A 27,331-nucleotide genomic window follows, 5' to 3' on the forward strand; every position below is an offset into this window, starting at 1 on the left:
CACGCCGTTAGTGAAGCACATCCGGCGCCATTTGCCACTTCGCAGCATGTGACACCAAGGAGCGACGATCAACGATCGCAAAAACGTCAAAAATCATTGACACATCACTCCTTTTCATAATATCGATGGTGGTGCATGCCGCTGATTGTTCGTCGTTCCTGCGGCATCACACATCTATGTGTGACGCCGCAGGAACGATGAACATCTCCATACCTGCGTCCACCGGCAATGAGGAAGGAAGGAGGTGGGCGGCATGTTCCGGCCGCTCATCTCCGCCCCTCCTCTGCTATTGGGCGGCCGCTATGACGCCGAACGCACCTCCCCCTTGAAGGAGGGATTGTTCGGCGGTCACAGCGACGTCGCTGAAAAGGTATGTGCGTGGGACACTGCCATAGTGATAATATTCGCTACGGCAGCGATCACCAAATGTCGCACGAACGACTGGGGCGGGTGCTATCGCTCGCGACATCGCTAGCAATCACTAGCGATGTCGCAACGTGTAAAGTACCCTTAAGAGAAGGTGTTAGGTGCAGTGTCAGATAATTCCTGATTGCCGAGTAACAGAGCCAGGATGGGAGGAGTGTCAGAACAGAGGGTTGGCTGGTGAGACAGGCCAGGAAGAGTGAGTTTTGCAGAGGGGTTACAGTTGTGTAGACTGTGCTTGGTAACTTATGCCCATCAGGGAATCGGTAGGTATCCTCTGTTTGCCGAACCTACGGCTCACCTCATGATGGGCATAGTGTGGTGACCCTGAGTATCAGGTGCCACAGGGTACTACATCTAACCCTGGATTCATGGAAGACCAGTGCTGATAACACACACACACGCACACACACTTTTCCCCAGACTGGGTAACAGCCAAGAGATGGACCTGATGGATGGCCCCCTATTGGTTGGGACTCATCCTATCCACTAGTCAGAAACCTGGGAGAAGGAGGGGCTAGTCAGTGGAGTGGACTGACAACTGACATCTTGTCAGAGATAGTAAAAAGTCAGACAGTCAGTCAGACGTTAACGTGCTGACAAAGTGTAAAGTGACTACTAAGTAAAAGGAAGTATGGTTGCCAGGGAGAGTACGGCAAGAGTACTCACAGGACCGAGCACTGACTGGGTAGAGCCCTAGTTCAGAAAGGCGCTTCAGGCTCACCTGATAACAATCTGCCCGGTGAGGGGACCATCAAGGACCTTTCCGACGTTAGTGACCGGGGCACAGCAACAGAGTGAACCTGGGAACGGGGACAGAGGTCCGACCCAAGAGAGGTTCAAGCTGCCTGCTGTACGGGCCAGGACGGAGACAACAGGAGGGGGACCCACCAACTACAAATGGGTGCATGGAAGTAAAGCTCACCAGTTCACTACACTGGCACTGGAACAAAGGGAATACCAGATTGGTAGAGACCAGCACCAGCTGGGTTGCAGCAACTCCAAACCAGTGAGTAAAGCACAAGTTAAACCACAGCCCCTGTGTTGTCTGAATTCTTCCTACACCTCTGCATCTATATACTACAACCACTATCCTCCTCCCCTGGGGTCTAACTACTTGAGGAGAGCCATCACATCTAAGCTGCTTAATACCACCAGCCCCATCAGTGAAAGACTTTGCAGCGGCGGCTTTCCCCATATAGCTGCATACCACAAGCGGCGTCATGAAAAACACTATTTTAGTTTGTCCCTTGTACAATATCCCCTTTTAAGCGACCTTCCCCCAGGGTCACTGAACTGGGCAATGGCCACCCAATGAAATATCCCAGTAATATACAGCCCAAAACAGAGTACCCCAAATCCCTGGGGTGCGTCACATAGTATAACCATCCAAGGCAGCGATTGGACATAGGAAGCCATGGAGACAAGAAATTGGGTAAGAGTAGAAGTTTAGACTTGGCTACTGAAAGACTAATACCCAGGATGAAGGCTATACAGAAGAAATACCCAACAGAACAGCGGCAACAGAACAGGATAGTAATGGACATGTCTGTCAAGAAGGTTGAAGAATGAATGAAGAAGGTTTTGTAAAGAGACTGATTTCTATGATGGTGACCGGCTGCGGGGAGGTGGACTCTTCCTTTAAGACTGAAGTCAGTGTCTTACCCACCATCTGGGGTGGAACTGAAACAATTCAGTCTAGTGAAGTAGAGCGGAGACCCGTCAGCCTGGAGTTTTTTCCCCTCTACACCGGGTTGCAATGAGATATCCTGTCTGTATCCTGATTTGGCATTAGATATGGAGACTAGAGTTGAGCGAGTTGATTTGATATGATAGAGATGATTTGATTTGAGGTGATTTGATAGAGTTGATTTGTACTCGCTATACTCAGTACTGTCTAATACTCGCGTATTTGTTCAGAATAGTATATGTAATACAAGTCAATGGAGAATGCTCGCAAAGTAACAAGTAACCGAATGCTATTCTATTCGTGCAAGTAGCGAAAAGTGGGGAATTCGGGTTACTCGTTACATTGCGAGTATTCCCCATTGACTTGCATTGCACACGCTTTTCTGAACAAATACGCGAGTATTAGACAGTACTCGTTATGAGTATAGCCAGTACGAATAGTTAGATACTCGCTCAACTCTAGTCACCAGAAGTAAGAATATTATCAGTTTATAATGCTATTGAAGAAGCTGGAAAGAAAAACTGGCACAGATACGGTTTTATCTGAGTAGGATTGGATAATAAACACAAGGCGGTTGCTCACCTGGAGCAGTGGTGAAAAGTCACAACCACTATAAAAGTGTAACCGATTGGGCTCTGCTGCAGCTGTGCCTTAGAGGGATATCAATTTGATGCTGGAAGGGAAAGGGTTAAAACCTAAGCTGCTGTGAAGAAAGTGAAATATCTGCAGTATGTGATATTTATTTCTACGTGTTTCAGAGGCTCAGCTCCTTCATCAGGACAAAAAAGCACAGATGTACATCTATGTAAAAATAAAACTATGCATGTTTGGTATCTCTGAACTTGTACTAACCTGGAGAATCATTGCATGGTCAGTTTTACCATATAATGAATGTTAGATAAATTTAAAACAAAAAAATATGGAATTGCACTATGTAATTTTGTTTGTTTTCCAATATAATATGTGGCAAAATCAAGTGAGTAATTCAAAATTACAACTCATCCCACAAAAAATAAGCAATCCTATGGCTACACTGATGGAAAAGTAAAAAAGTTATGGCTCTTGGAAAAGCAGGGTGGAAAAAATGGATAATTGCTGCGTGGTGAAGGGGTTAACAAAATAAATGCAAAGTGAATGAAAAAATTTAAATCAAATTAGTATTTGCTTTGACCATCCTTTACTTCTATCAGTTTTTCTCGGTTACTTGCACAGGTTTTGAAGGAACTCCACAGAGAGGTTGTTCCAAACATCTGGGAGAACTAACCACAGATCTACAGCGGATGTCACTTGTGCAAATCTTTGTCTCTTCATGTAATCCCAGACAGTCCGGATGATGATTAGATCAGTGCACTGTGGGGGGAAATGGCATCACTTCCAGGACTCCTTGTTCAGTTCACTAAATATATATAAATTATACACTGAATATCAGTAACATTTGGGCTCGTCGTTCGGCTGCAGAATAATTATACAGGTATTTTCACCTTTTCCTATTTAACGTGTGCATGTGTGTATTAATATATATAATTATATATATATATATATAATATATAGCTATATTGATAGATATATATAATATATATGCGCACACATGCATAATGAGGTATTAGTTTGTAAAGTACCCAAAATAGTAAATAAAAAAAAAAACAAAAAAACATTTTGGATAAATTACTATAAGCTCGCAACCCACGTCAAGGGTCCTCATTATATTGCGAGTCCCTAACTATCTGAAAAAAAAGCTCTGACTATCTTAAAAATAAAAAATAAAAAATCTCTGAGCTGAAGAATCCTATTCAGGTCCACTACGTGGGACAGATGTTTTAGCACTCCTCACGGCCTTTTTCAGATCAGAGTCCAGGAATGTGGTTTGCCACTAAAAGGAGCTGAAAAGGCCTACACGGGTCCATTGGTGAGCAAGAAGCTCAAGATATCGAGAGTGTAGGGGAACTAGCCATGGTATAGGCTGTGATTGATAGGGGCGGAGGTGTGATGCATATAGCTGGCAATGGCAGACAGTGTGTTGGTTATGGGTCATTATACAGTGTGGATATACCATAGGATACTTACTTATTTAGGGCATAGTATGGGCAAATTATTTTATGCTGAGTGTATTTTATGGATACTTTTTTATTTAAGGGCACTGTGTCAGGATGTGCGGCAGGAGACTGGAGAAGATGGAAGTCTGTAAGGACAAGCCATGGAAGAGAACAGTCATCAATGCATCTAGAGAAGACAGAAATTGAAATAAAAACAAGAACTACTCCAATCACAGAAGATGCCGTCTATAAAGTACCTGGACCTAATTCTTTATCTGTGATACGGATTACGTCTCATTCTATTTTTGTACTGATGATTTTAGTTTCATATTTATGTACTAATGATGGTTCTAGTGATGAATACACCCCCACAATCAACATCACTATATTAATATATCACCAGAGGCATTAGAAGTACATGAATACTGCATTTGAACAACCATTACTACATATGTCACCAGAATTACCACCAGTACATGACTATGGAACTAGATCCACCATCAGTACATGAATACATTAATATTTGCAGCATTAGATCATCAAACCTGGCAAAGGACATTCACATTTAATCAAAATACTTCTCTGGGTGGAGATGAGTTCCTGTAGAAGATATTGTCCACTCCTTGGGTCTTTTTGGCATCTATGATGGGGTGGATCCTTGATCTTTGCTGTCAATAATATCACTCCTTAGTCTACTTCTCCTTCAGAGTAATTGAAGCTGGAAATGATAAGCACAGACAGCATTTTCGTAGTAATCCAATTCACAAAATAACTCTCTCTAATACACACACGCATGCGCACACAAACACAATGTATCCATTACAAAAAAAACAAGAACAGATTAAAAAAAGTTTGTCCCTTTAGAAATATCAAGCACATAAATTAAATTGTATTACGTTCAATTTTCTATTATCCTTTTAAGATTCACTTTTTTTCAATTTTTTATGGCTACACTAAAAAAATACTGAAATGATTTCAAATGGATGAGAACTGGACATGTGAACTCAGCCTAAAATGTAGAAAAGAAACCAGAGGTATCTGGGGAGGCAAAGAGACCAGTGTTGTATATGTAAAAACAGCTTTAGTAGATCAATGTAAAAATATCTAGACAGACCGTGGCATAAAAAAAAAAATGGCGAATGCCCATGGGCTCCCCCCCCTTTTATTTTTTGTTTCCAGACCACAAAAAAGTGGGTCTAAGAAAAAAAAAAAAAGAGGGTGCGGTCTGTCTGGAGATTTTTACATTGATCTATTAAAGTTGTTTTTATGTCTGCAACTTTGGCTTCTTTGCATCGCTGGATACCTATGTTTTTTTTTTCTCAATGCTGCATTGCCCGGATCCAGGCCACTCCGAGCTGATCCTGGGAACCTCATACAAGGTGGAAGGGTGAGCTGACTTATTGCAGTGTGTATGAGAAGTACAGTGTTGAGTGAAATAGCAGAATATCCATCATTAGACAGAAACTTTTCTTACAGGTTTTGTTAAAATTACAACAGAAACTTAATAACCATGTTGTCATCCATGGCCTTATTACGTTCTACAAAAATAGTCTAAATTTGTGCATGCTCTTCCTAGTTTTCTGTAAAATTGGGAATTGCATAAAAAAAATTGTTATATTAAAGTACATGTGTTTCTTACAATACTCACACTCGCTGAAGCTTTTTCTGCTTCCCCAAGTTGTGGCTCACAAAGATTAGCCTATAGGATCTGGTAACAATGATCATCCCGCCATGTCCCTCCATGAAATCTTCTGGAATTTCCGCTTCTTTCCATGAGTCAGTGTGGTGCTTTCTGCATGGATCACTGTGACAGGATTGCAGGCTTCGGTCTAAAGATGTAACGTGTTGCTTTCAAGGTCCGTTATCAAAGTCACGCGTTTAGCTGTCCACAACGTTTATCTCCAATTCCTCTTCTTCATCTGCCATGTGGCTGCCGTGTGCTGAAATCTTTATTTTCCAAGGAACATCGAGGTAGCTGGAGACAGAATGCACTGGATGCCGACAACAGGGACAGTGAGCGAAAAAATTCCCCAACATGCTCATGGCTTCTCTTGACAAGATCTTCCATCTCACAGGTGGTGAAGTAAAGTCTGAACATGGTTTCCAATCCGTGTACTCTTGGTACAAGGCGTCCGTTTTCAGTGCTTCAAACCAGGGCAAATATCCAGTGAGAATAACGAAAAGAAGAACACCAAAGGCCCAGGTGTCTATACTGGGGCTCAAGATTAAAAATTCTTCATCTGTCAAGTCACATAACTCTGAAGCCATGTACGGGATAATGTGTGACATCGCTGACACACAGGTTCCCACATGTTGGGTCAGACCAAAGTCGCTCAGTTTGATGTAATAGCAGTCTTTGTCCATAAGTAGCACGTTGTCTGTCTTCAAGTCCCGGTGGACCAATCCTCTCCTGTGCATGTAGTCGAGAGCACAGGATATCTGGATTGCGCATCTTTTGACTGCATCCTCTGGAATTACAACCTGCAGAAAACAGACCAATATCATGAGATTTTCTAGTGTAGTGCCTTATCTAATCCAACAATACTAAACTTTGAAGATTTGTCTGGTGTTGGAACAGGGGATGTTGCTGTAGATACAACAGTTGCTGTAATGATCATGTAGCATCAAACAGTGCATTGAAATGTAAACCTCTTCTACCCATAGAAAGACTATGCTTTTCCAAAGACCCCCATACACATTAGTCATCTAACTGGCTATTACCGGTGTATCTCGATTCCCCGCCTGATTGTTGGTGTCCATCTCCAACTTTTTTGTATTTTGTAATAAAGTGTTGGTATATTATAGGAGAACATCTAGTGTCATCCTTTCTTACCTGATTTCTGATGATATCATGCAAGGTGCCCGCTGGTGCCAACTCCTGCGTCATTATATAGTGATCCCGTGTGCCAATAAAGATTGGGTAGGTCCTAATAATGTCAGGGTGGTTAGAGAGAGTGACTGAAAAAGACAGCTCCCTCAGAAAGGTTTCCAGATGAGTTTGGTCCTTTCTCACTAGCTTCATAGCCAGTGGTTGTCCTAAAAAAAAAAACAAAAAGAAAAAAGAAAATTACGTCCAAGATCTCCCAAAGAAACACATTCCATCATCACTGACCGTAGACATGAGATATTTGTTGGTGAAACCACTGATTGTTGATCTCACTTTTATGAGGCAGACCCACTATAGTAGGTCGGGGACAGCTTGGATTTACCAGATTTAAGCTCAAGTTTACTACTATAAAACTGACACCAGATGTGTTTGGCGGCCACTTATCTAATTTTTCTTTCAAAATTAAATGTAGATTTGAATAAACCAAACAGTATTCTTAGAGGAGACTCTGGGAAACGCAGACTAAGGCTGCCATGCACATCGGGATAAAGTTGGCCAAACTAGACAAATTCGGCAGATCTGGCTGACTATTTGAGGAGTTTGGTGTCATTAAAAATCTTTGGACAAGGGTCTGGGAATTAAAGGATCGGGAAGATAGAAACCCAGTGCACAATTGTTTTTGTTTTTAGGAACATAAAAATCACAATCCTGAGGAATACACACCATTTATAATTTCAGTGACAACTATCTCTCCAGACTGACATGTACATAGGAACACTTGTCTCAGCTGGGGACAAAGGTTGAGCGGTTGGAGATTAATCTCATGATACTTTTTTACTCCATGGAGTTCTCCATGAGACCCACTGCCGGCATCATCTGGGAGACACTTATCTCGAGTGAGAACAAAAGTATTGAGAGACTGAACTCTATCGATCTTTGTGTTCTCCGATATCTTCTGTCAGCAACACATTAGAAGGTGCCCACCTCAGATATTTTTAGATGGCAATTTGTATGACATAAGAGAATAAATTTGGCCTTACATAGAAATGTATCTATAAACTATTGGCAAATGTAGAAAACCAATAATGGTTACTTACGGTGTAAAAAAAGTCTCTACTTAAATTGAAATATAACCTACAGTAAATGAACAAAGAGTACGTAATCCAAAAGATCACATATAAAAGAACGATTTTTTAAAAAATAAAATAAAACAATGAATATTAAAAGAAGAGGTCACTGCAAACAGAGAAGGTTGAACATATTGGAAACTATCGAAAAAAAACACACACTTATACAAAGCAGCAAAAACTGCAAATGTAGTATCTACAAATTATATAATCTGATTTTTCGCATACACACGATACATTTGCAATTTTTGCTATTTTTTTCTATGCAGCTGAATATGATGGGAACTATTGACATATAGATGCTCAGAAGGAATAAGGTTCCCAAACATTATCAGCAGCTAATGACCCGACACTTGTTTGGACAACATCTATTCCTCCCAACCTCCCCGTACACATCCGAACATATTTCTGCCAAAATAAAGTCTGGGCAGATTCAAGAGTCCCCTATAACCTTACCATGGTGATATTATAGGTATTTATGACTTTTCTCCTATGTGTATGAGCATTTTTACAACAGATGTTACTAAAATAACCTAGCTCTGCCAGTGATCTACAGATAAATATCTCATCCCTGTGGCCAGTAAAGCTCATTATCAGGTTTTTGTATAAATTTTATAAATTGTACCCCATATATTATACATATTTTACCCCATATAGTATCTCAGCCTACACACATTACAAGCTTTTTTTGTCCTTGTTCACATACTTATTAATTTGTCCTGTGCCAGTAGGACTCTTCCGTACGACCCCTGGCCCAGCTCCTTGATGATATCGTAGCTTTCAGAAATCTCCTGCATCTCCACGGTTTGGATGATCGTCTCCATCGTAGCTTTGAAATAGGGGATTCTTTAAGCCAAGCAACAAATTCAGTAGGACTGTAAAGGAAAATATAAGAAATATTTTTAATGCAAAATCATGTGGTGATCCCAATCCTGAGTTCACTGGGAATTTTTCTTTATAATTAAGCTCCATCATAAATTAGAAACCAATGAAACAGAAAGATGTCAGTCCGTTAAAGGTTGGGTGACAACTCTTGAAAACTTATGTTTCTTATTATAAATATTTCACATGGAGATATTGTAACTCAAAGAAAGTGTCAAAATTAGGATTAATTTTAAAATTATTCTATAAAAATAATGAAGTGTTTGTATTTAGAGATTATTTTGTATAATTTTGGTGATTAAGACAAGAAAATTATAATCTGTGCCTGGTGTAATGTTACTAGCAAGAGGATTAATTGGTATATGGTCATATGGCAAGAAGACCCCAAACCCATGATACAGATCCCTAGTGTGTATACTATTGAGGAGTGGTCTTACCTGGGTTGGGTTTTGGTGAAGTTGATGATACGTTGGGTTCTTCTCCAAAAAGAGTGATGTCTCTTTGCTCAGGATCAGTCTGAGAGGTCCTATCTCCACAGAAAAGTTATCAGGAATAATTCCACAAGACCCATGAACTTTTAGCTTTATATAGAGAAGCAGCTACCTCATATTGAAATCAATGCCCCTCATTTGCTTATTGGATGTCAAAAACCTCCATTGAATTGCTAATGAATGTGTCTTCTAGAACTTGGACATTCATGGAGATCCAATTGTCATTTAGTTAGATGTAAATACAGGAGTTGGTTTTGCCCTAATGGTATCAGGGAGGCGCCACCTGAGTATTGTTTGTATTGCTAATTAATTGGCATTGTAATTAGTTCTGAAGTTTCTTTTATTCCCTATATTCACATCTCACCTCCCTGACCTCCTACTGCTTTCACCAAAAGAGAGAAGTCAGCCATGTATTACATAAATCTGCAAGTTCTATGGAAGAATGTTGTTGGTGTTTATGGCAACAAAGTGAGACAGCAAATCTTGTAGAATAGTATTGCCCAGCTAATATTATTATTACATGGAAATCACAGAATTGTATATATGTGTCCTATAGTAAATCTGCTCATACAATGAAGGGTAAAGCCCCAAACACATTAGATGAAAATGGGGAAAGAAGAGATCATTCACTAATTGCCCAAAAAAACCAAAAAATCTTGTCTAACTTCAGTGATGTGTTTGGGGCAGAGAGAAGTGATCATCTGCCCAAAAAATCCACCACTCTGGACCAGAGATTGATCCATTATATTAATGTTCATTGGTGGAAATGTAGAATGGCTCCTTCTAACCTCACAAATATCGGCCATTCATTATGGGGGAAATCAGACATTTCCTTCTAGATAAATCTAATGAGTAGAGGCTCCCAAAATCCACATTGCCGCAGAGATGGCAGAGTTTTAAGTTTGGGTTTAAGTTTTTTGTTTTTTTTTGCTTTTTGCAGCAAATTTGAAAAAAAAATGTCCTAGAAAATGTTGAAATTAAATCTGCAAGAAATTCTGTGGATAATAAAGGAGGCAAAAATATTTCACTCAAAATCCACACAAAAGTTTAGCAGTTTATATATATATTTTATTTTTTTAGATTTTGATTCAGTATACTGTAATTTCTTCTGCAATCAAACTAATTTAATCTCTATCAGAACTGATTTAACAACCCAGACTTAATGTCAGATTTATGCAGCATCCCCCCCTTATCTGCTGCAGTAATACACTGTGGACATTACCTGCAAAATCTAAATATTTCCATAAAAGCCTCAGTTTTCCATTTTCTTTTAGAATAATTGTCTGCTTTTCATCGGAGCAATTGACCTGATTTTCATCATTTTTGGTCCCGGTGTTAGATTCTGAACTGATGGGAAATCAGTTTTTCTATTATGCAAAAAAAAGCCCAAGTTTCTCCAACCCATTAAATTGTAATTGACAGCACTTAGATGACACATGGATGACATCCGAGTGACATCTGTAATTTTTTATGGACCATTTCTCTTGAATGAGCAAAGTTTGATCTGCCAAATGGGTCACAATAGAGACATTACTAAATTTTTTTTGTGCTGTCGTTTCACAAAAACATGTCCATGTGAACAGCCCCATAGCCTGTAATGGGTGCGGGTTCTATCTGTGGAAAACACACACTTGTGATTGATGCTTAAGGCCTGTTTCACACGTCAGTGATTCTGGTACGTTTGTGCTTTTTTTCTACGTACCACAATCACTGACATACGCAGACATATTATAACACAGCACAACAATGTTTTTGCTACTGAGGGTAAAACATGTGTTCTTTACTAATTTGAACATGCTGATTCCAAATATGAACTCAGAATTTGCACAGCACGTCCAGATTTTGAGTTATACTTAGAAAAGGCCATACGCCTATTCAGGCAAAATGGTGTCTGCTTCTGTACTGATGTGAATGGGCTTATGCTAGAGTTGGGTTGTAGACATTTTCCAGATCAATGGAGACTGTTCATAGACTCTAGTAAAGCAAGCTTGAAAGCTGTTCTGTTGCACAATGGCAATGAAAAGCCATCTGTCCCCATTGCACATGCGGTTGGAATGAAAGAGACCTATGCTTCTATGCAGATCATTCTGAAATTGATTAAATATTCAGAACATCAATGGAACATTTGTGCTGACCTCAAAGTTGTTGCACTAGTCCTTGGTTTGCAGTTAGGTTACACTAAGCATATGTGCTTTCTGTGCCTATGGAACAGTCGAGATGACAACAACCATTATAAAATTAAACGGTGGCCCAATAGAGATGAACATAAGATTGGTAAGCACAATGTTCAACACGAATCACTTGTCGATCCACTTAAAGTTTATCTTCCACCTCTTCACATTAAACTAGGACTAATGAAAAATTTTGTAGTAGCAATGGATCGTCAAGGGAATGGATTTAAGTATCTGAAGGAAAAGTTTAGTGCATTGAAAACTGAGGCCAAACTCAAAGCAGGAATCTTTATTGGTCCTGAAATCCACCAACTAATCCATGATGAAATCTTCAAGAAAGAACTCACCCCACTTGAACTAACTGCATGGGATGCATTTATAGTAGTAGTTCAAAACTTCCTTGGAAACGAAAGAGCAGTAAACTATGCTGAACTAATAGACAATATGCTTCAAGCATAGGAAATGCATGGTGTGCCGAATGTCATTGAAAATGCATTTCCTACATTCACATCTTGACTTCTTTCCTCCAAATATGGGTAATGTCAGTGACGAACATGGTGAGAGATTCCACCAGGACATTTCTACTATGGAAAAAAGATACCCAGGTCGCTTTAACCCCAACATGATGGGCGATTACTGCTGGTTTTTGCAACGGGCCACTAGGACCACTCACAAGCGCAAAAGCAAGTGCCTGAAGCACTTTTAAAAGTACTCTGCTGAGTTCAAGGCGATTTCTTAAGCTACTATAAGTGATTTTTAGGTTTTTTGGTTTATATACATGTTGTGAAACTGTGGGACATAACGATTCTGTATCTTTATTAATTGCTTATTTTAATTTTCACAAAAATTGGAATAACTTAATATCCTGACGTGCTACAAAAAAACTAACTTCAGAGTTGGATTCAGCGCATTCGATTTAGTATGGCGCACATGGTTTTTGCCAAGTAGCAGACAAAAAGTGTTTATTTGTTGTGCTGTGTAATCAATGGGTCTGCTCACACATCAGTGATTTTTCACTGAACGTGTCTCCCTGCGGCGTACCTGCGTGTCCGTGATTGCCACACGGAGACATGTCAGTTTTTTTTCTGGCATCACTGATGTCCCACGGACCACGCAGTGGTGTGATTCGTGAAATACGTGCCAGAAAAAAAAGTGCATATAAAATAAGAATCATTTTTACTCACCCGGCTTCAGCGGCGCTCTGTGCAGCCTGTGCTGCCTGCTGCTTCTGAGCCGACTCATTACTGTCGTGCATATTCATGAATGCACGACACAGCCGACCCGGAAGCAGCTGCTGCGGGGGTCAGCGCCGGCTGGATGTTGCACCGCAGGAGCGTTCAGCACCATGGAAAGCGGGAGCATGCACAGGTGAGTTAATCTCTATGTGCAATCACGAACCACGGAGAACGGAGCCCGGATTGCACTTAGACAACCCACGTGTGCCGTGAATCACAGCACACAGAGGGACATGGGCGTGTTTTACACGTCAGTGAAGAACGTCTGTGTTTTTCACTGACGTGTGAAATGGGCCTAAGTGTGAGCTGAGCAGCCGCCGTCTCTCCCGACCACAGGCCTCATCGTCATTACCCATGAATCTGCTGTTGGGGGACAGTGAAGAGTCCGGCCAATATTAATATGGTAGTTATGAATAAAGCAGTCACTTCGGGGTTGGCCAATAAACATATAGGGAGACGCCTCTCCTAACTCTGCTGCCAGATCTGATTTTTTTTTAGCTATATGGGGATGAGGTTTTTGTAAATCTGCAACAATTTAAAAAGATTTCAATATGAAATACAGTAGGAAAGTCCAGCACCGCTCTAATGTCCGGATGTTCTTAGGATGAAGCTTTACCCCGATACCACAAGTTGGCTGATTTTCTGATTGCTGAGCAGCTATTTGGAGACGGCACAAATTGGGTTGAAATGTTATGTCACAAATTGTTTTTGCCTGAAGTCTCAATTTTGACTATTAGGCATGAATATAATTTTAAATCAATGACTTTCCTACAATAAAATCATAGATTGATCTAAAAGAGATGCTATTTTTTATACTATAGATAGCTCCATAAATTTTAATTTCCCTGATCTGATCACAACTGTAGTGATTAAGTCTTATATAGTTTACTGATGTTATATTTTACAATTTAAAAAAAAACAAACAAAAAAAAACAATTACTAAAATTTGTATTGAATGGTCATTGGTATAGACATTGGTGATGAACCTCTGGTTGTGCTCAAAATATGGGTGAAGAACACTGCAGATGTAAATGTTTGGCTTCCAGGGAGAAGGAGACTCCTGGAGGCTATGGAAGACACCTCATTGTATTAATGAGTGGTACAAGCATAATCTGTGTCCACATAAGAGCAGCACTTAGGAGCTATTGTGATGGTAATGGCTACAAGTGAAGCCCCTCTGACAACATCAACAAGTGATTACAATTGTAGATCTATGGTGTTCTCCACAGGAGATCTGTTCTGTGTGAAAGTCATCTGGCACAAGATCATTTATCCAACACTGCTCCTAATTTTTAGCACATCTGTAATAGAGACAAAAACAATCTAAGCCCCCACAATAAAAAATAATAAAATGTTAATTTTATTAAAAAAAATATATGGAAAAAAAAAATCAGTGGAAGACAATTGAGGATAGATGAAGGCTGTGATGAGTCATCATCCATCGTAAATATCATGTAATTCAGAGGTGATCTGTAAGTGAAAAGAAAAAAAAATAATTTAAATCACACCTTGGAAACACCATTTAAAGCAATGGTTTTGTTTGCCTTTGTATTTTTATATTCTATTATATCACAAGTACATTTTGCAATACATCATATACAATAAAAATCATTGCTTCTACTTGAAATTGGGTTGAGAAACAATTGATTTTTTTTATTTGGGGACTACTATGTCCAGCACTGCGGGACCGCCATGGGTGCCAACATGTTGCTTGCAAATACAGTTATGATGTCCATGAAGGAGGATCTTGTCTTTGTATCCCTTCATTTTCCAACAGACAACAGCTTTATCCTTCAGACTAGTACCTTACCTAAACTTCATGAATTTAGGTGTGTTTTTTTTTGTTTTAATCGGATACAGATATGAAACATACACTGCTCTATTATACAAAAAAATGGATGTCATATTTAGGTTTTCATCTCACAAAACAAAAGAAACAATCCACCACCGCATATAAAACTAACTGATGATGGTTTATTTTAGATTTAAGAGACCTTATCAAAGGAAAATGGACCAATCCTTACCATACGGACAACATATGAGGTTTAACGAGATAGTGAGTGAGAATAAAGATTTCAACCTTGGGAAGGAATGAGTGACAAATTTAAAGATAGAGGTTATCCTGGAACATTATCAAGTGTGAGTAAAAACCCATGAGCATTGACCTATACAGAAATCAGACAAATAGCCATCTCACCCCTTCCACTGTCTACAGTGTGTCACGATGTCTGCTCGGAGAAACTCTGGTCTGGGCCAGATAGATTCCACAATAAAAAGAAGTAAATCCAGTAGACCGCAGGCAGGGATAAATAAAAAAACATCTGTTTATTTCAGCCTTTAAAAATCACGTAAGAGTCATTGGCATCCACAAAAAATACAATACAAACGATCCAATGCGTTTTGACAAGAAAAGAGTAATTATGTCATTCTTCAGCATTTACTGTTCTACCCTTTTTAATATTAAACCAAAAAAAGAACCAATTAAAAGAATCTGATTTCTTGCTATTGTGAAAAACAAACTGAGAATTCTAAAATTAATATATTACACTGGTTGATGTTGCGCAGATGCTCACCTGATGTCGATGAGTTTAAGGATTCTCTACTAGTGATGAGCACCGCGCCATACTCTTTCAGGAATTAGGGTGATCAAGGTGATCGGTACTCAATTGAGTATTGTGGGTGCTTGAGCGAAATGCTTGTGTCTCCACACTGCATGTCTGTCTCTCTTCTCTCCTCCTGTACGGAAAAATGCTCGAGGTTATCCCATTCAGTTCCATTATGCTCAGTACTCGAATCAAGAAGGTCGGATGCTGTTTTTTTCATATACACTGATGAGCAAAAGGCTAACTACTTTTGACTTTCAGGCTCCATAGCTCCCCATCAATGAGAGCATGCCCAGAAGAATATAGGCAGTGTCAAAATCCAAAAGGTGAATTTACAGAATACCAGTAAAATAATAAAAATTAAAATTTAGATTTTAAGGAACAAAACAGTAACCATGCACTGACATGACAAGATTCTGCAAAACTAATCATATGGTAAATAGTTGCAAGTCAAATTTATGTAGGAGATAGCCAAGAAGATCTATAAAATGAAGTGAGTCTCACGTTCGAAGATGCAGTGGATAGTGAGAAATGGAGCCTCAAAGTCAAACGTTCAATACATTGTTATGCTATTCCTTGTCATGGTCTACAAAAACATTCATTGTAGTAAAAAATGAACACAGGTGTATTATAAATAGTGTGGCTCAGTAATCAGGATCGAGGAACTGCCAGTAATGCGTCAAATGCCTAATATAAAAACTTGAATTTTATTTCACAAATGGTTCATGAAATTCGGTTGGTTTAGCATGTTAAGGGTGCTTTACACAATGCAACATCGCTAACGATAGCGATGTCGTGTGCGATAGCACCCGCCCCAGTTGTTCGTGCGACATTTGGTGATCGCTGCCGTAGCGAACATTATTGCTACGGCACAGTTGTAATGACCAGAGGTCCTATTAAGATCCAGTGAGTCACAGACCGAGACTGAGGCAGAAATGAACAACAGTATTTTACTGAAATGGGGATCAAATTACGGTGAAATGTAGAATATAATAAGCTCAAAATCCCCTTAAAAACATTACCATTAATAATTTCACACACTAAGCGCTAGCCGAAAATCAATGCACCGATCTCAGAGATCCCAGTATATGTAAATCACATTTGGGACCCGGAACAAATTTACCTACACGTTAAACTTATCAAACTGGAAAGACGATGTAAATTAGGTGAGAGTGGTCTGATGGAACCTCTGAGATGGCGCACTGAGTATAACTTATCACAGATAATAATACAATACACTAAATTAATGATGACTATACACTTATCACAGGGATACCCGGGTATCTCACAAACTATGGTACCATTAAACTCCAATGTAACTTTATACCGGTATGTTTACGCGTGGGCTGCAGCAAGTCCAGAAAAATAAAAATAAAACTTTGGCGCCAAAAATAAGTACTTATTGCAAAAAAAAAAACAAAGTTTGGCAGCTATCAGCCAATGCCAGAGTCACCTGTCAAGCACTTTAATTCTGTAGCCTCAGGGTGCAGTCTGGGGATCACTCCTTTCCAGGGCTTGTCAGAATCCTTCCAATGGGGATGACACCGGACGCCGTCTCTCTTATCGCAGTCACTCACGGCCTTACTGGACATCAATCATTTGCTCTGTCAGGGAGGGAAACATCTCCTCAGCTTCTCCTCAGATGCTCTTTCAGTTGGACCCAGGTCCGCACAACTGGATCGCTTATCACACAGTGATGTGGTATTGTCTTCGCAATTTCTGTTTCCCTTCACTCTCCTCAGATGCTGTCACTGGCTCTGTTCACCAACAAGTCTCTTGGTCACCAACCGGGGCTTACAACCAACTTTTTAAGGCCCATATTGCTTCACCTACTACGTTTTCAAAAACCCGTTGCCATGGACCCCCAACTCCCTCCTCGCACTTCCTGGATCTCCACAACTACTTCCTGTTTATCGCTCAGACAGACAGGCAGACTCTGCAGGGTCCTAATGCACGCCCTGTATTGTCATAGTTCACTCTCTTACATGCCACCCCACTAGAGGTTGGCGTCCTCGACATACCTCCCCACTCAAAATCATCCTGTGCGTAGCGCTGAGGGGGTATTCCTGCCGTAGGTCGAGTGGTTCTCCGAAGGTCCTTCCCAACGGATTCTGTCCTCGAAGGGGCAGGAGTCCCTTCAGAAGTGTCATCAGAGGAAAGGCGTGACGCTGCCCCCTCTTGAAGTGCGACACCCCGTGACCCATTATTCATGTCAGGTGGCTGACTCAAGCCCTCACCCTCGGAAGGACATTCCACCGGCTCAACACTCTTTCCACACAGGTGCAGATCATTCACAGGGGGCAGATAAACAGGCGCAGAGGAGGGCTCATCATCAAATTCAAAAACATCAGGAGTACCTGACCCTTGGGACACAGCCTCTGGTTCCGTATAAACGGGAGTCACGTCCTCAAACCAGCACCGTTGTAGCATGTTACGGTGAAGATTACGAGTGAGCCCCCCTGCCCCCACGGGCTCGACCTCATAAACTGGAATCTCAGGGTTCACTCGTCTCTTTATCAGGTATGGGGTCGCCTCCCATCGATCGGCCAGTTTCCCTGTCGGTCGTTTGACCCTCACCAACACTCTATCCCCTGGGGAGAAAGGTTCCGTCTGCACAGGCCTCGTGTCCCTATGAGACACCTGATTGAGTCTATTACCCACCACCTGATGCACCACTCTCAGTCGCCGCTGGTGTTCCCGAACCCATTCAGATGCAGTCCGAGGGGAATCAGAGGAGGGATCTGGCATGTTCAAATCTTCAATATCCCTCCCGGGTCTCCCAAACATCAACATGTGTGGCGAATAGCCCGTAGTGCTGTGCAATCGATTGTTGTAGGCCCACATTAGTTCAGGGAGGTACTCAGGCCAGTGGCCCTGCTGCCCTTCCTCTAATATTCTCATCATCTGTATCAAGGTACGATTGAAACGCTCACAGGCCCCATTTCTTTGGGGATGGTAAGGTGTCGTTCTTGAATGTGCTATGCCATACAGCCGGCGCAGCTCTTCCATTAGTGTCCCCTGGAAACATGCCCCCTGGTCTGAGTGTATCCTTTGCGGACACCCAAACACTTGGAGAAAATGACGACACACAGCCTTAGCCGCCGACTCCGCTGTCTGATCTCTTGTCGGCACTGCCACAGCATATTTAGTGAAGTGGTCTGTCATTACCAAGCAATAGGAGCACCCAGACGTCGAGTATCCTATCAGGACATAATCAATCATGAGCAATTCCAAGGGGGCAGACGTTTTAATGGTTTGAGTAGGGGCCCGCGGCTCAGGACTCTTACTGAGCCCACAGACCCGACATTGCCGACATGCCTCCGCTACCATCCCTCCCAAGTCAGGGCAATAGAGGATTCGCTGTAACCACTGGAGTGTCTTTTCACTACCAAAGTGGGCTCCTTTCTCCTGTGCCTCGCGGGCAACCATCGGACCCATCCCTACAGGGATTACCAGTTGGTACCGGTGTTGCAGCTCAGATGGCAGATACACCTTACGATACAAAAGATCCTGTTCCACACACAACTTATCCCACTGTCGCAATAGTTTAATTCCTTCTGCGGATAGTTGGGCCTTGTCCTCTGCACTCGGCCAAATCCCATTTTGTACCCAGGTGCGCACTTGCGAGATGTCTGGACACTCGTTCTGATCTTTTGCCCAATCTGATGGCATTTTTCCCAGGACACACGGCATCCCTGATGCCACCCCACTTGAATGTACCACACTGCGGAAGATAGGTACCTGCCCCAAGTCAGGGGTCTCTGTGTCCTCGAGCTGGTCATCAATGCTTTCTCCCCTAAATCCAAGGGGTACCCTCGACAATGCGTCCGCATTACCGTTTTCTCGCCCCGAGCGAAACTTAATCTGATAATTAAACTTAGCAAGGCGAGCAACCCATCGCTGCTCCAACGCTCCCAGTTTCGCATTCTCTAAGTGAGCAAGAGGGTTATTATCGGTCATGACCAACACCTCAGCTCCCGTTAGATACTCAGCAAAGCGCTCCGTCATTGCCCACACCAGGGCTAACAGCTCTAGGCGAAACGAACTATAATTAGCCGGATTGCGCTCAGTGTCCCTTAAAGACCTGCTGCCATAGGCAATGACCCGCTCCCGGCCATCCTGAATTTGGGCCAGTACCGCCCCCAACCCGTGAAGACTACCGTCAGTGTACAACAGGAAAGGGGTATCAAACCTGGCATATGCCAACAAAGGGGCACTCGTTAGGGCGGCTTTCACCTCGTCAAATGCCTTTTGCTGCTGAGGCCCCCATTGGATAGGGCGGTTGCGAGGACCCAGCGCCGTCCCTCTTAAAAGTTCATTCAGGGGACCCACTACTTGTGAAAACCTGGGCACAAATCGTCGATAGTACCCTGCCAATCCCAAGAAAGCCCGCACCTCCCGTAGAGTCTGAGGAGGTGCCCATCCCTGTACCGCTAAGATCTTACTGACTGAGGGTAACACCCCGTCGGGAGTCACCACATGGCCTAGATACTCTATGCGACTCTTGAACAGTTGACATTTCTTTGGTTTTATCTTTAAGCCATGGCGACTGAGACGTTGGAGCACTTGGCGCAACTTCTCAAGATGGTCTTCAAATGACGTTCCGAACACCACGATGTCATCTAGATATATCAATACCGAATCAAAATTCAGGTCGCCTAAACAGTGTTCCATAAGGCGTTGAAAGGTCCCCGGGGCATTACTGAGTCCGAACGGCATCCGGTTGAATTCATAGAGCCCCATTGGCATAACAAATGCTGTCTTTGCCCGATCTTTCTCAGCCATTGGTACCTGCCAATATCCACTCGCCAAGTCCAACGTTGAAAAGTATTTGGCCCGTCCTAATGCAGACAGGGACTCCTCTATCCGAGGCAACGGGTATGCGTCTCGCACAGTGTGCGCGTTTAATTTCCGATAATCCACACAAAATCGGAGGGTCCCATCCTTCTTTCGGACAAGGACAACGGGAGCAGCCCAAGGACTTTGGCTCTCTCGTATTACTTGATTGTCGAGCATACTGGCGACCATGCCCTTCACCTCTTGATAAAGTGTCGGGGGAATCTGACGATAATGTTCTCTAATGGGAGGGGTGTCCCCCGTGGGAATCTCATGCTCAATCGTCGGTGAGCACCCGAAGTCTTCTGCATGTCGCGAGAAGGCCTCTTCATGTTCCCACACGACCCTCTCCAACTGTTCTAGTTGCACGGAAGTCAGTTCCTCCCGATCTACTCCCATCTGATCCATGATCACACGACCATTCCATTTTTTGGTAGGAGATTCAGGCCCTGCTACTTCGACTGCATATGTCCAGGATGACTGTGGGTCTGGCCGTAATTCAAACACCGCTTTGTCAGGCATCTTCCCCTCTGGCACGAACAGTTCAGCTAGGATGGTCCCAGCAGGAATGGTAATAGCCTCCTCCAACACGTTAATGCATCTGACTGGCACCCGTCCATTCTTCACAATCGTCAGAGACCGGGCCACATGCACCTTGGCACAAGAGGACTTCTCTGGGGCTGGCTCAAGTAATACCTCAAGTCCATTCAGCCTCTGCGCCGCCCCCACTGGCAACATCAAGAGTTCCTCCTGTTGGGGCGCCAGTGAAATCGTGGTCCGTGATGGCACTCGGACAAGGCCCACCCGGCCCCCAGGGACTGCACTTTTCAGCAGATCACAGTTCAGCACTAGGCGGTGTAACATTCTCTGTGTCGGTCGGTGACCTGTAGCACGAGTCCAGTAACGGGGTCCCTCACGGGCATACATCTGATGATTTAGATCTCGCAGAATGTTCATTCCCAGTGTCACTTCCATCCCTCTTCTAGGGGGGTGGTCCACCAGCACTACCCCTTTCTGACCCAGCTCTTGACCAAACATTTTCAGTCTCATCCACACGATCCCTTTCACCGTCAGCTGGCCATTGTTAGCGGCAGTAAGTCTTATCATTCGACCTTCTTCGGGAACCACTAGTTGACTGAAGTATTTCTCGAAAACTTCTAGAGGCATAATGGTACATTCAGATCCCGTATCAACCAAGCAATTCATCTTCCGTCCTTCAAATTCTGCTTCTAAGACTGGACTCCATGCAAACAAATCTTGCTCATTCCGTTGGGGGCTTTGTGAGGGGGGGGCCGCTGCGAATTGCCCCCTCAAGGCAGCGGCTGGGAGTTTAACGTCGGCGGAGGAGTCTCGGGGACTGTGGACATCCGGCAGTATCGTGAGATGTGTCCCCGGCGCCCGCACCTCCAGCAGGTGACTGCTCCCCGGGGACGGGGGCTTGAGTCATTCAAAGAGGGCGGTCCGGCTGTCAGTGGAATCACCATCCCAGAGGGTGTAGCTGGTGGCCTCTCCAGGGGAGTAGGGGATGACCCAGCTCTGATTTTAGACACTTCCAGCTTTAGCTCCTTCAACTCAGCACGCAGAGCTTGTACAACATCTACCAGTCCTTCCGCTCCTGACAATTGCATTCCGCCTCCCTCCAGCCGTGTACTGTCCACAGCCCCTTGAACTACCAGAATGGACTCTGCCTCCCTTTCCACCGCGGCCTGGTAAATCTGCCAGAAAGATATTTCTGGGGTAGCCCGGGCCACCTCATACAGTTTATCCCGAAGGAGCCTGTTAGCTAACCCTGTGATGAATTGGTCCCGGAGCAAGTGGTCTACCTCCCGGAACGCTCCCATGGCTCCTGGGTCTAGTCGCTGCACTTCATTCAATGTTTCCTGTAGCGTATTAGAGTACTGCATCAGAGACTCACTTTCCTTTTGAGGGCGGTTAAAGAAAAATGATCGCAGTTGGGTCACACGGGCCCGGCCTCCAGAACTCCCCTCTAACAGTACCAAAATTTTCTCTAACGTACTTCTCTCAGCCTCAGGTCATAACATCACCGTCCGCCTAGCGTCGCCTTCTAGTGCGTTCAATGCCAGTTCTGCTCGTAATGCGGGAGTCAGATTACACATCCGCAGAATACTCTGGACCCTCTCTGCCCAATCCTGCAACGCCATATTACGCCCGTCGTATTTCGGCATGTGCTGGAGTAAAGCTCCTACCGGTACATGCCCTCCCACATTCGCCGTGGCTGCCAAAAGACCCGCACCCAGCAGCGGGGCTGCTGATGCGGTGGAATCATTTCTTCCCTCGCCGCCTCAGTCCATGACAAACACTGAATCCTGCCGACTACGCCAAAAATGTAATGACCAGAGGTCCTATTAAGATCCAGTGAGTCACAGACCGAGACTGAGGCAGAAATGAACAACAGTATTTTACTGAAATGGGGATCAAATTACGATGAAATGTAGAATATAATAAGCTCAAAATCCCCTTAAAAAACATTACCATTAATAATTTTCACACACTAAGCGCTAGCCGAAAATCAATGCACCGATCTCAGAGATCCCAGTATATGTAAATCACATTTGGGACCCGGAACAAATTTACCTACACGTTAAACTTATCAAACTGGAAAGACGATGTAAATTAGGTGAGAGTGGTCTGATGGAACCTCTGAGATGGCGCACTGAGTATAACTTATCACAGATAATAATACAATACACTAAATTAATGATGACTATACACTTATCACAGGGATACCCGGGTATCTCACAAACTATGGTACTATTAAACTCCAATGTAACTTTACACCGGTATGTTTACGCGTGGGCTGCAGCAAGTCCAGAAAAATAAAAATAAAACTTTGGCGCCAAAAATAAGTACTTATTGCAAAAAAAAAAACAAAGTTTGGCAGCTATCAGCCAATGCCAGAGTCACCTGTGCAGCACTTTAATTCTGTAGCCTCAGGGTGCAGTCTGGGGATCACTCCTTTCCAGGGCTTGTCAGAATCCTTCCAATGGGGATGACACCGGACGCCGTCTCTCTTATCGCAGTCACTCACGGCCTTACTGGACATCAATCACTTGCTCTGTCAGGGGGGGAAACATCTCCTCAGATTCTCCTCAGATGCTCTTTCAGTTGGACCCAGGTCCGCACAACTGGATCGCTTATCACACAGTGATGTGGTATTGTCTTCGCAATTTCTGTTTCCTTTCACTCTCCTCAGATGCTGTCACTGGCTCTGTTCACCAACAAGTCTCTTGGTCACCAACCGGGGCTTACAACCAACTTTTTAAGGCCCATATTGCTTCACCTACTACATTTTCAAAAACCCGTTGCCATGGACCCCCAACTCCCTCCTCGCACTTCCTGGATCTCCACAACTACTTCCTGTTTATCGCTCAGACAGACAGGCAGACTCTGCAGGGTCCTAATGCTCGCCCTGTATTGTCATAATTCACTCTCTTACACAGTCACATGCACATACCTTTTCAGCAACGTCGCTGTGACCGCCGAACAATCCCTTCTTCAAGGGGGAGGTGCATTCTGCGTCATAGCGACGTCACAGCGGCGTCACTAAGTGGCCGCCCAATAGCAGAGGAGGGGCGTAGATGAGCGGCCGGAACATGCCACCCACCTCCTTTCTTCCTCATTGCCGGTGGACGCAGGTAATTAGATGTTCGTCGTTCCTGCATCCTGTGATGCCACAGAAATGACGAACAACCAGCGGCATGCACCACCATCGATATTATGAAAAGGAGCAATGTGTCAACGATTTTTTAAGTTTTTGCAATTGTTGATAGTCGCTCCTTGGTGTCACACGCTGCGATGTCGCTAACGGCGCCGGATGTGCGTCACTAACCACGTGACCTCGACGATATGTCGTTAGCGACGTTGCAGCGTGTAAAGCACCCTTTAGACCAGCCAAAACCGCTAGTATTATAGTATAACGCTATACTAACATGCAGCACCAAACCAATTTTATTAACTATTTGTGAAGTAAAATTTAAGTTTTTATATATACCTGCGGTTTTGCCTGGACGCTAGAGAATTAATTCTTATCTGAGTGAGACTGAGATTATAGATCCCGGGAAGGACTCAATAACTACCATGATAGACTTGCAGACAGTCTGATCGGTTGCAGTCAGATACGCATTCACACAGGCTGCGGCCATGTCTCACTGCAACCAATTATAAACACCAGGACTGCTGGTGTGGGGGGGGTGGGGGGTAGCAGTGCATATGGGTGAGTCATAATTAGTGGCACCGGAAGTAGAATAAGCAGCCCTGGAAGCAGTTACAGCAGCGCCAGAGACCCTGTAAATAAAACACGCTTCCAATCCCCCCATTTATTCTACCACCATTTTTTAAATGCCACATTCTGGCATTTCCTTATGATAGATCAGTGATGATTGACCCGATATACCAAAAGTTGCATGGACATGTAAGCAAATAAGATTTGGAACCACAGGTCAAAAAATTGTTTAAAGGGAACCTGTCATCAGATTTGGTGACAATAAGCTGCGGCCACCACCAGTGGGCTCTTATATACAGCATTCTAATATGCTGTATATAAGAGCCCAGGCCGCTGTGTAGAATGTAAAAATGACTTTACAATACTCACCTAAATGGTCGGTACGGTGCAGACTGGTCGGATGGGTGTCTCCATTCTTCGGGTGCGGCGCCTCCTCTTTCGGACAACTTTGTCCTTTTTCTGAAGCCTGTATGCATGATGCATCCTACGTCATGCACATGCGCCGGCATTGAGGTCAGGGGGCAGTGCAGCAATTAATGAAATCTGGTGTTTTATTGCATTTTATTATACCTTTTGCGTTTCATAGTAAAGTATAAACTGTAATGTGTTAAGTGTGTAGTGAAAAGCGCAGCAATGTTAGCTAGATGGGTAATAAAGTAAAGGGTGCTTTTACACGCTGCGACATCGCTAACGATATATTGTCAGGGTCACGCCATTAGTGACGCACATTCGGCGCCATTAGCGACATCGCTGCGTGTGACACCAAGGAGCGACTATCAACGATCGCAAAAACGTCAAAAATCATTGACACGTCGCTCCTTTTCATAATATCGATGGTGGTGCATGCCGCTAATTGTTCGGCGTTCCTGCGGCGTCACACATCGCTATGTGTGATGCCGCAGGAGCGACGAACATCTCCTTACCTGCGTCCACCGGCAATGAGGAAGGAAGGAGGTGGGCGGCATGTTCCGGCCGCTCATCTCTGCCCCTCCTCTGCTATTGGGTGACCGCCTAGTGACGCTGCTTTGACGCCGAACGCACCTCCTCCTTGAAGGAGGGATTGTTCGGCGGTCACAGCGACGTCGCTGAAAAGGTATGTGCGTGTGACGCTGCTGTAGCGATAATGTTCGCTACGGCAGCGATCACTAAATGTCGCACAAACAACTGGGGCGGGTGCTAACGCTCAAGACATCGCTAGAAATCACTAGCGATGTCGCAGCGCGTAAAGCACCCTTAAGAGATGGTGTTAGTAGGTGCAGAGTCATAGATAATTCCTGATTGCTGAGTAACAGAGCCAGGATGGGAGGAGTGTCAGAGAGCAGAGGGTTGGCTGATGAGACAGGCCAGGAAGAGAGTGAGTTTTGCAGAGAGGTTACAGTTGTGTGGACGGTGCTTGGTAACTTGTGCCCATCAGAGAATCGAGAGGTATCCTCTGTTTCCCAAGCCGATTGCTCACCTCGTGATGGGCATAGTGTGGCGCCCCAGAGTGTCAGGTGCCACAGGGTACTACATCTAACCCCGGATTCATAGAAGACCAGTGCTGATCACCACCACACACACACATCCACGCCCTTTTCCCCAGACTGGATAACAGCCAAGAGATGGACCTGATGGATGGCCACCTATTGGTTGGGACTCGTCCTATCCACTAGTCAGAAACCTGGGAGAAGGAGGGGCTAGTCAGTGGAGTGGACTGACAACTGTCATCTTCTCAAAGATAGTGATAAGTCAGTCAGTCAGTCAGAAGTTAATGTGCTGACAGAAAATGTAAAGTGACTACTAAGTAAAAGGAAGTATGGTTGCCAGGGAGAGTACAGCGAGAGTACTCACAGGACCGAGCACCGACTGGGTAGAGCCCTAGTTCAGGAAGGCGCTTTAGGCTCACCTGATAACAATCTGCCCGGTGAGGGGACCATCAAGGACCTTACTGCCGTTAGTGTCCGGGGCATAGCAGCAGAGAGGGAACCTGGCAACTGGGATAGAGGTCCGATCCAAGAGAGGTTCAAGCTGCCTGCTGTACGGGCCAGGACGGAGACAACAGGAGGGGACCCACCAACTACAAATGAGTGCATGTAAGTAAAGCTCACCAGTACACTACACTGGCACTGGAACAAAGGGAATACCAGATTGGTAGAGACCAGCAGCAGCCGGGTTGCAGCAACTCCAAACCAGTGAGTAAAGCACAAGTTAAACCACAGCCCCTGTGTTGTCTGAATTCTTCCTACACCTCTGCATCTATATGACCATCGTCCTCCCCTGGGGCCTAACTACTTGAGGACAGCCATCACATCTAAGCTGCTTAATACCACCAGCCCCATCAGTGGAAGACTTTGCAGAGGCGGCTTTCCCCATATAGCTGCATACCACAAGCGGCGTCATGAAAAACACTTTATTTTAATTTGTTCCTTGTACAATATCCCTTTTTAAGCGACCCCCCAGGGTCACGGAACTGGGCAATGGCCACCCAGTGAAATATCCCAGTAATATACAGCCCGAAACTGAGTACCCCAAATCCCTGGGGTGCGTCGCATAGTGTAGCCATCCAAGGCAGCGATTGGACATAGGAAGCCATGGAGACAAGAAATGGGGTAAGTAGAAGTTTAGACTTGGCTGCTGGAAGACTAATACCCAGGATGAAGGCTATACAGAAGAAATACCCAACAGAACAGCGGCAACAGAACAGGATAGTAATGGACATGTCTGTCAAGGTTGAAGAATGAATGAAGAAGGTTGTTTTGTAAAGAGACTGTGTGTGATTTCTACGATGGTG

General features: G+C 43.8%; 2 protein-coding genes across 2 annotated transcripts in view; both read right to left on the reverse strand.

Moving 5' to 3' along the window:
• Positions 1–6,024: 6,024 nt before the first annotated feature.
• LOC142297362 (serine/threonine-protein kinase SBK1-like) lies at positions 6,025–10,216 on the reverse strand. Its single transcript, XM_075341592.1, has 4 exons — positions 10,202–10,216; positions 8,807–8,891; positions 6,980–7,182; positions 6,025–6,627 (listed from the first exon to the last, which is right to left on the reverse strand). The coding sequence occupies exons 1-4, from the start codon at positions 10,214–10,216 to the stop codon at positions 6,025–6,027; spliced, it is 906 nt and encodes a 301-aa protein (XP_075197707.1).
• Positions 10,217–10,587: 371 nt separating this feature from the next.
• Positions 10,588–27,331, reverse strand: part of LOC142297363 (serine/threonine-protein kinase SBK1-like) — a 38,606-nt gene continuing 21,862 nt past the window's right edge. Inside the window, exons 4-6 of the mRNA XM_075341593.1 lie at positions 14,904–14,959; positions 10,696–10,820; positions 10,588–10,613 (exon numbers count right to left, since the gene is read on the reverse strand). Coding sequence (XP_075197708.1) covers positions 10,588–10,613; positions 10,696–10,820; positions 14,904–14,959 — 207 coding nt within the window. The remainder of the gene's footprint in view (positions 10,614–10,695; positions 10,821–14,903; positions 14,960–27,331) is intronic.

Source organism: Anomaloglossus baeobatrachus, chromosome 3 (genome assembly GCF_048569485.1).
Source record: "Anomaloglossus baeobatrachus isolate aAnoBae1 chromosome 3, aAnoBae1.hap1, whole genome shotgun sequence".
NCBI classification, from domain to species: Eukaryota; Metazoa; Chordata; class Amphibia; order Anura; family Aromobatidae; genus Anomaloglossus; species Anomaloglossus baeobatrachus.

Excerpts from the sequence above, each read along its gene's own strand:
- LOC142297362 (XM_075341592.1), bottom strand. Across the intron at positions 7,183-8,806 it reads GGCACAGGACAAATTAATAA|GACAACCACTGGCTATGAAG; the intron begins GTATGTGAACAA and ends TTTTTTTTTTAG. Across the intron at positions 6,628-6,979 it reads ATGATATCATCAGAAATCAG|GTTGTAATTCCAGAGGATGC; the intron begins GTAAGAAAGGAT and ends TGTTTTCTGCAG.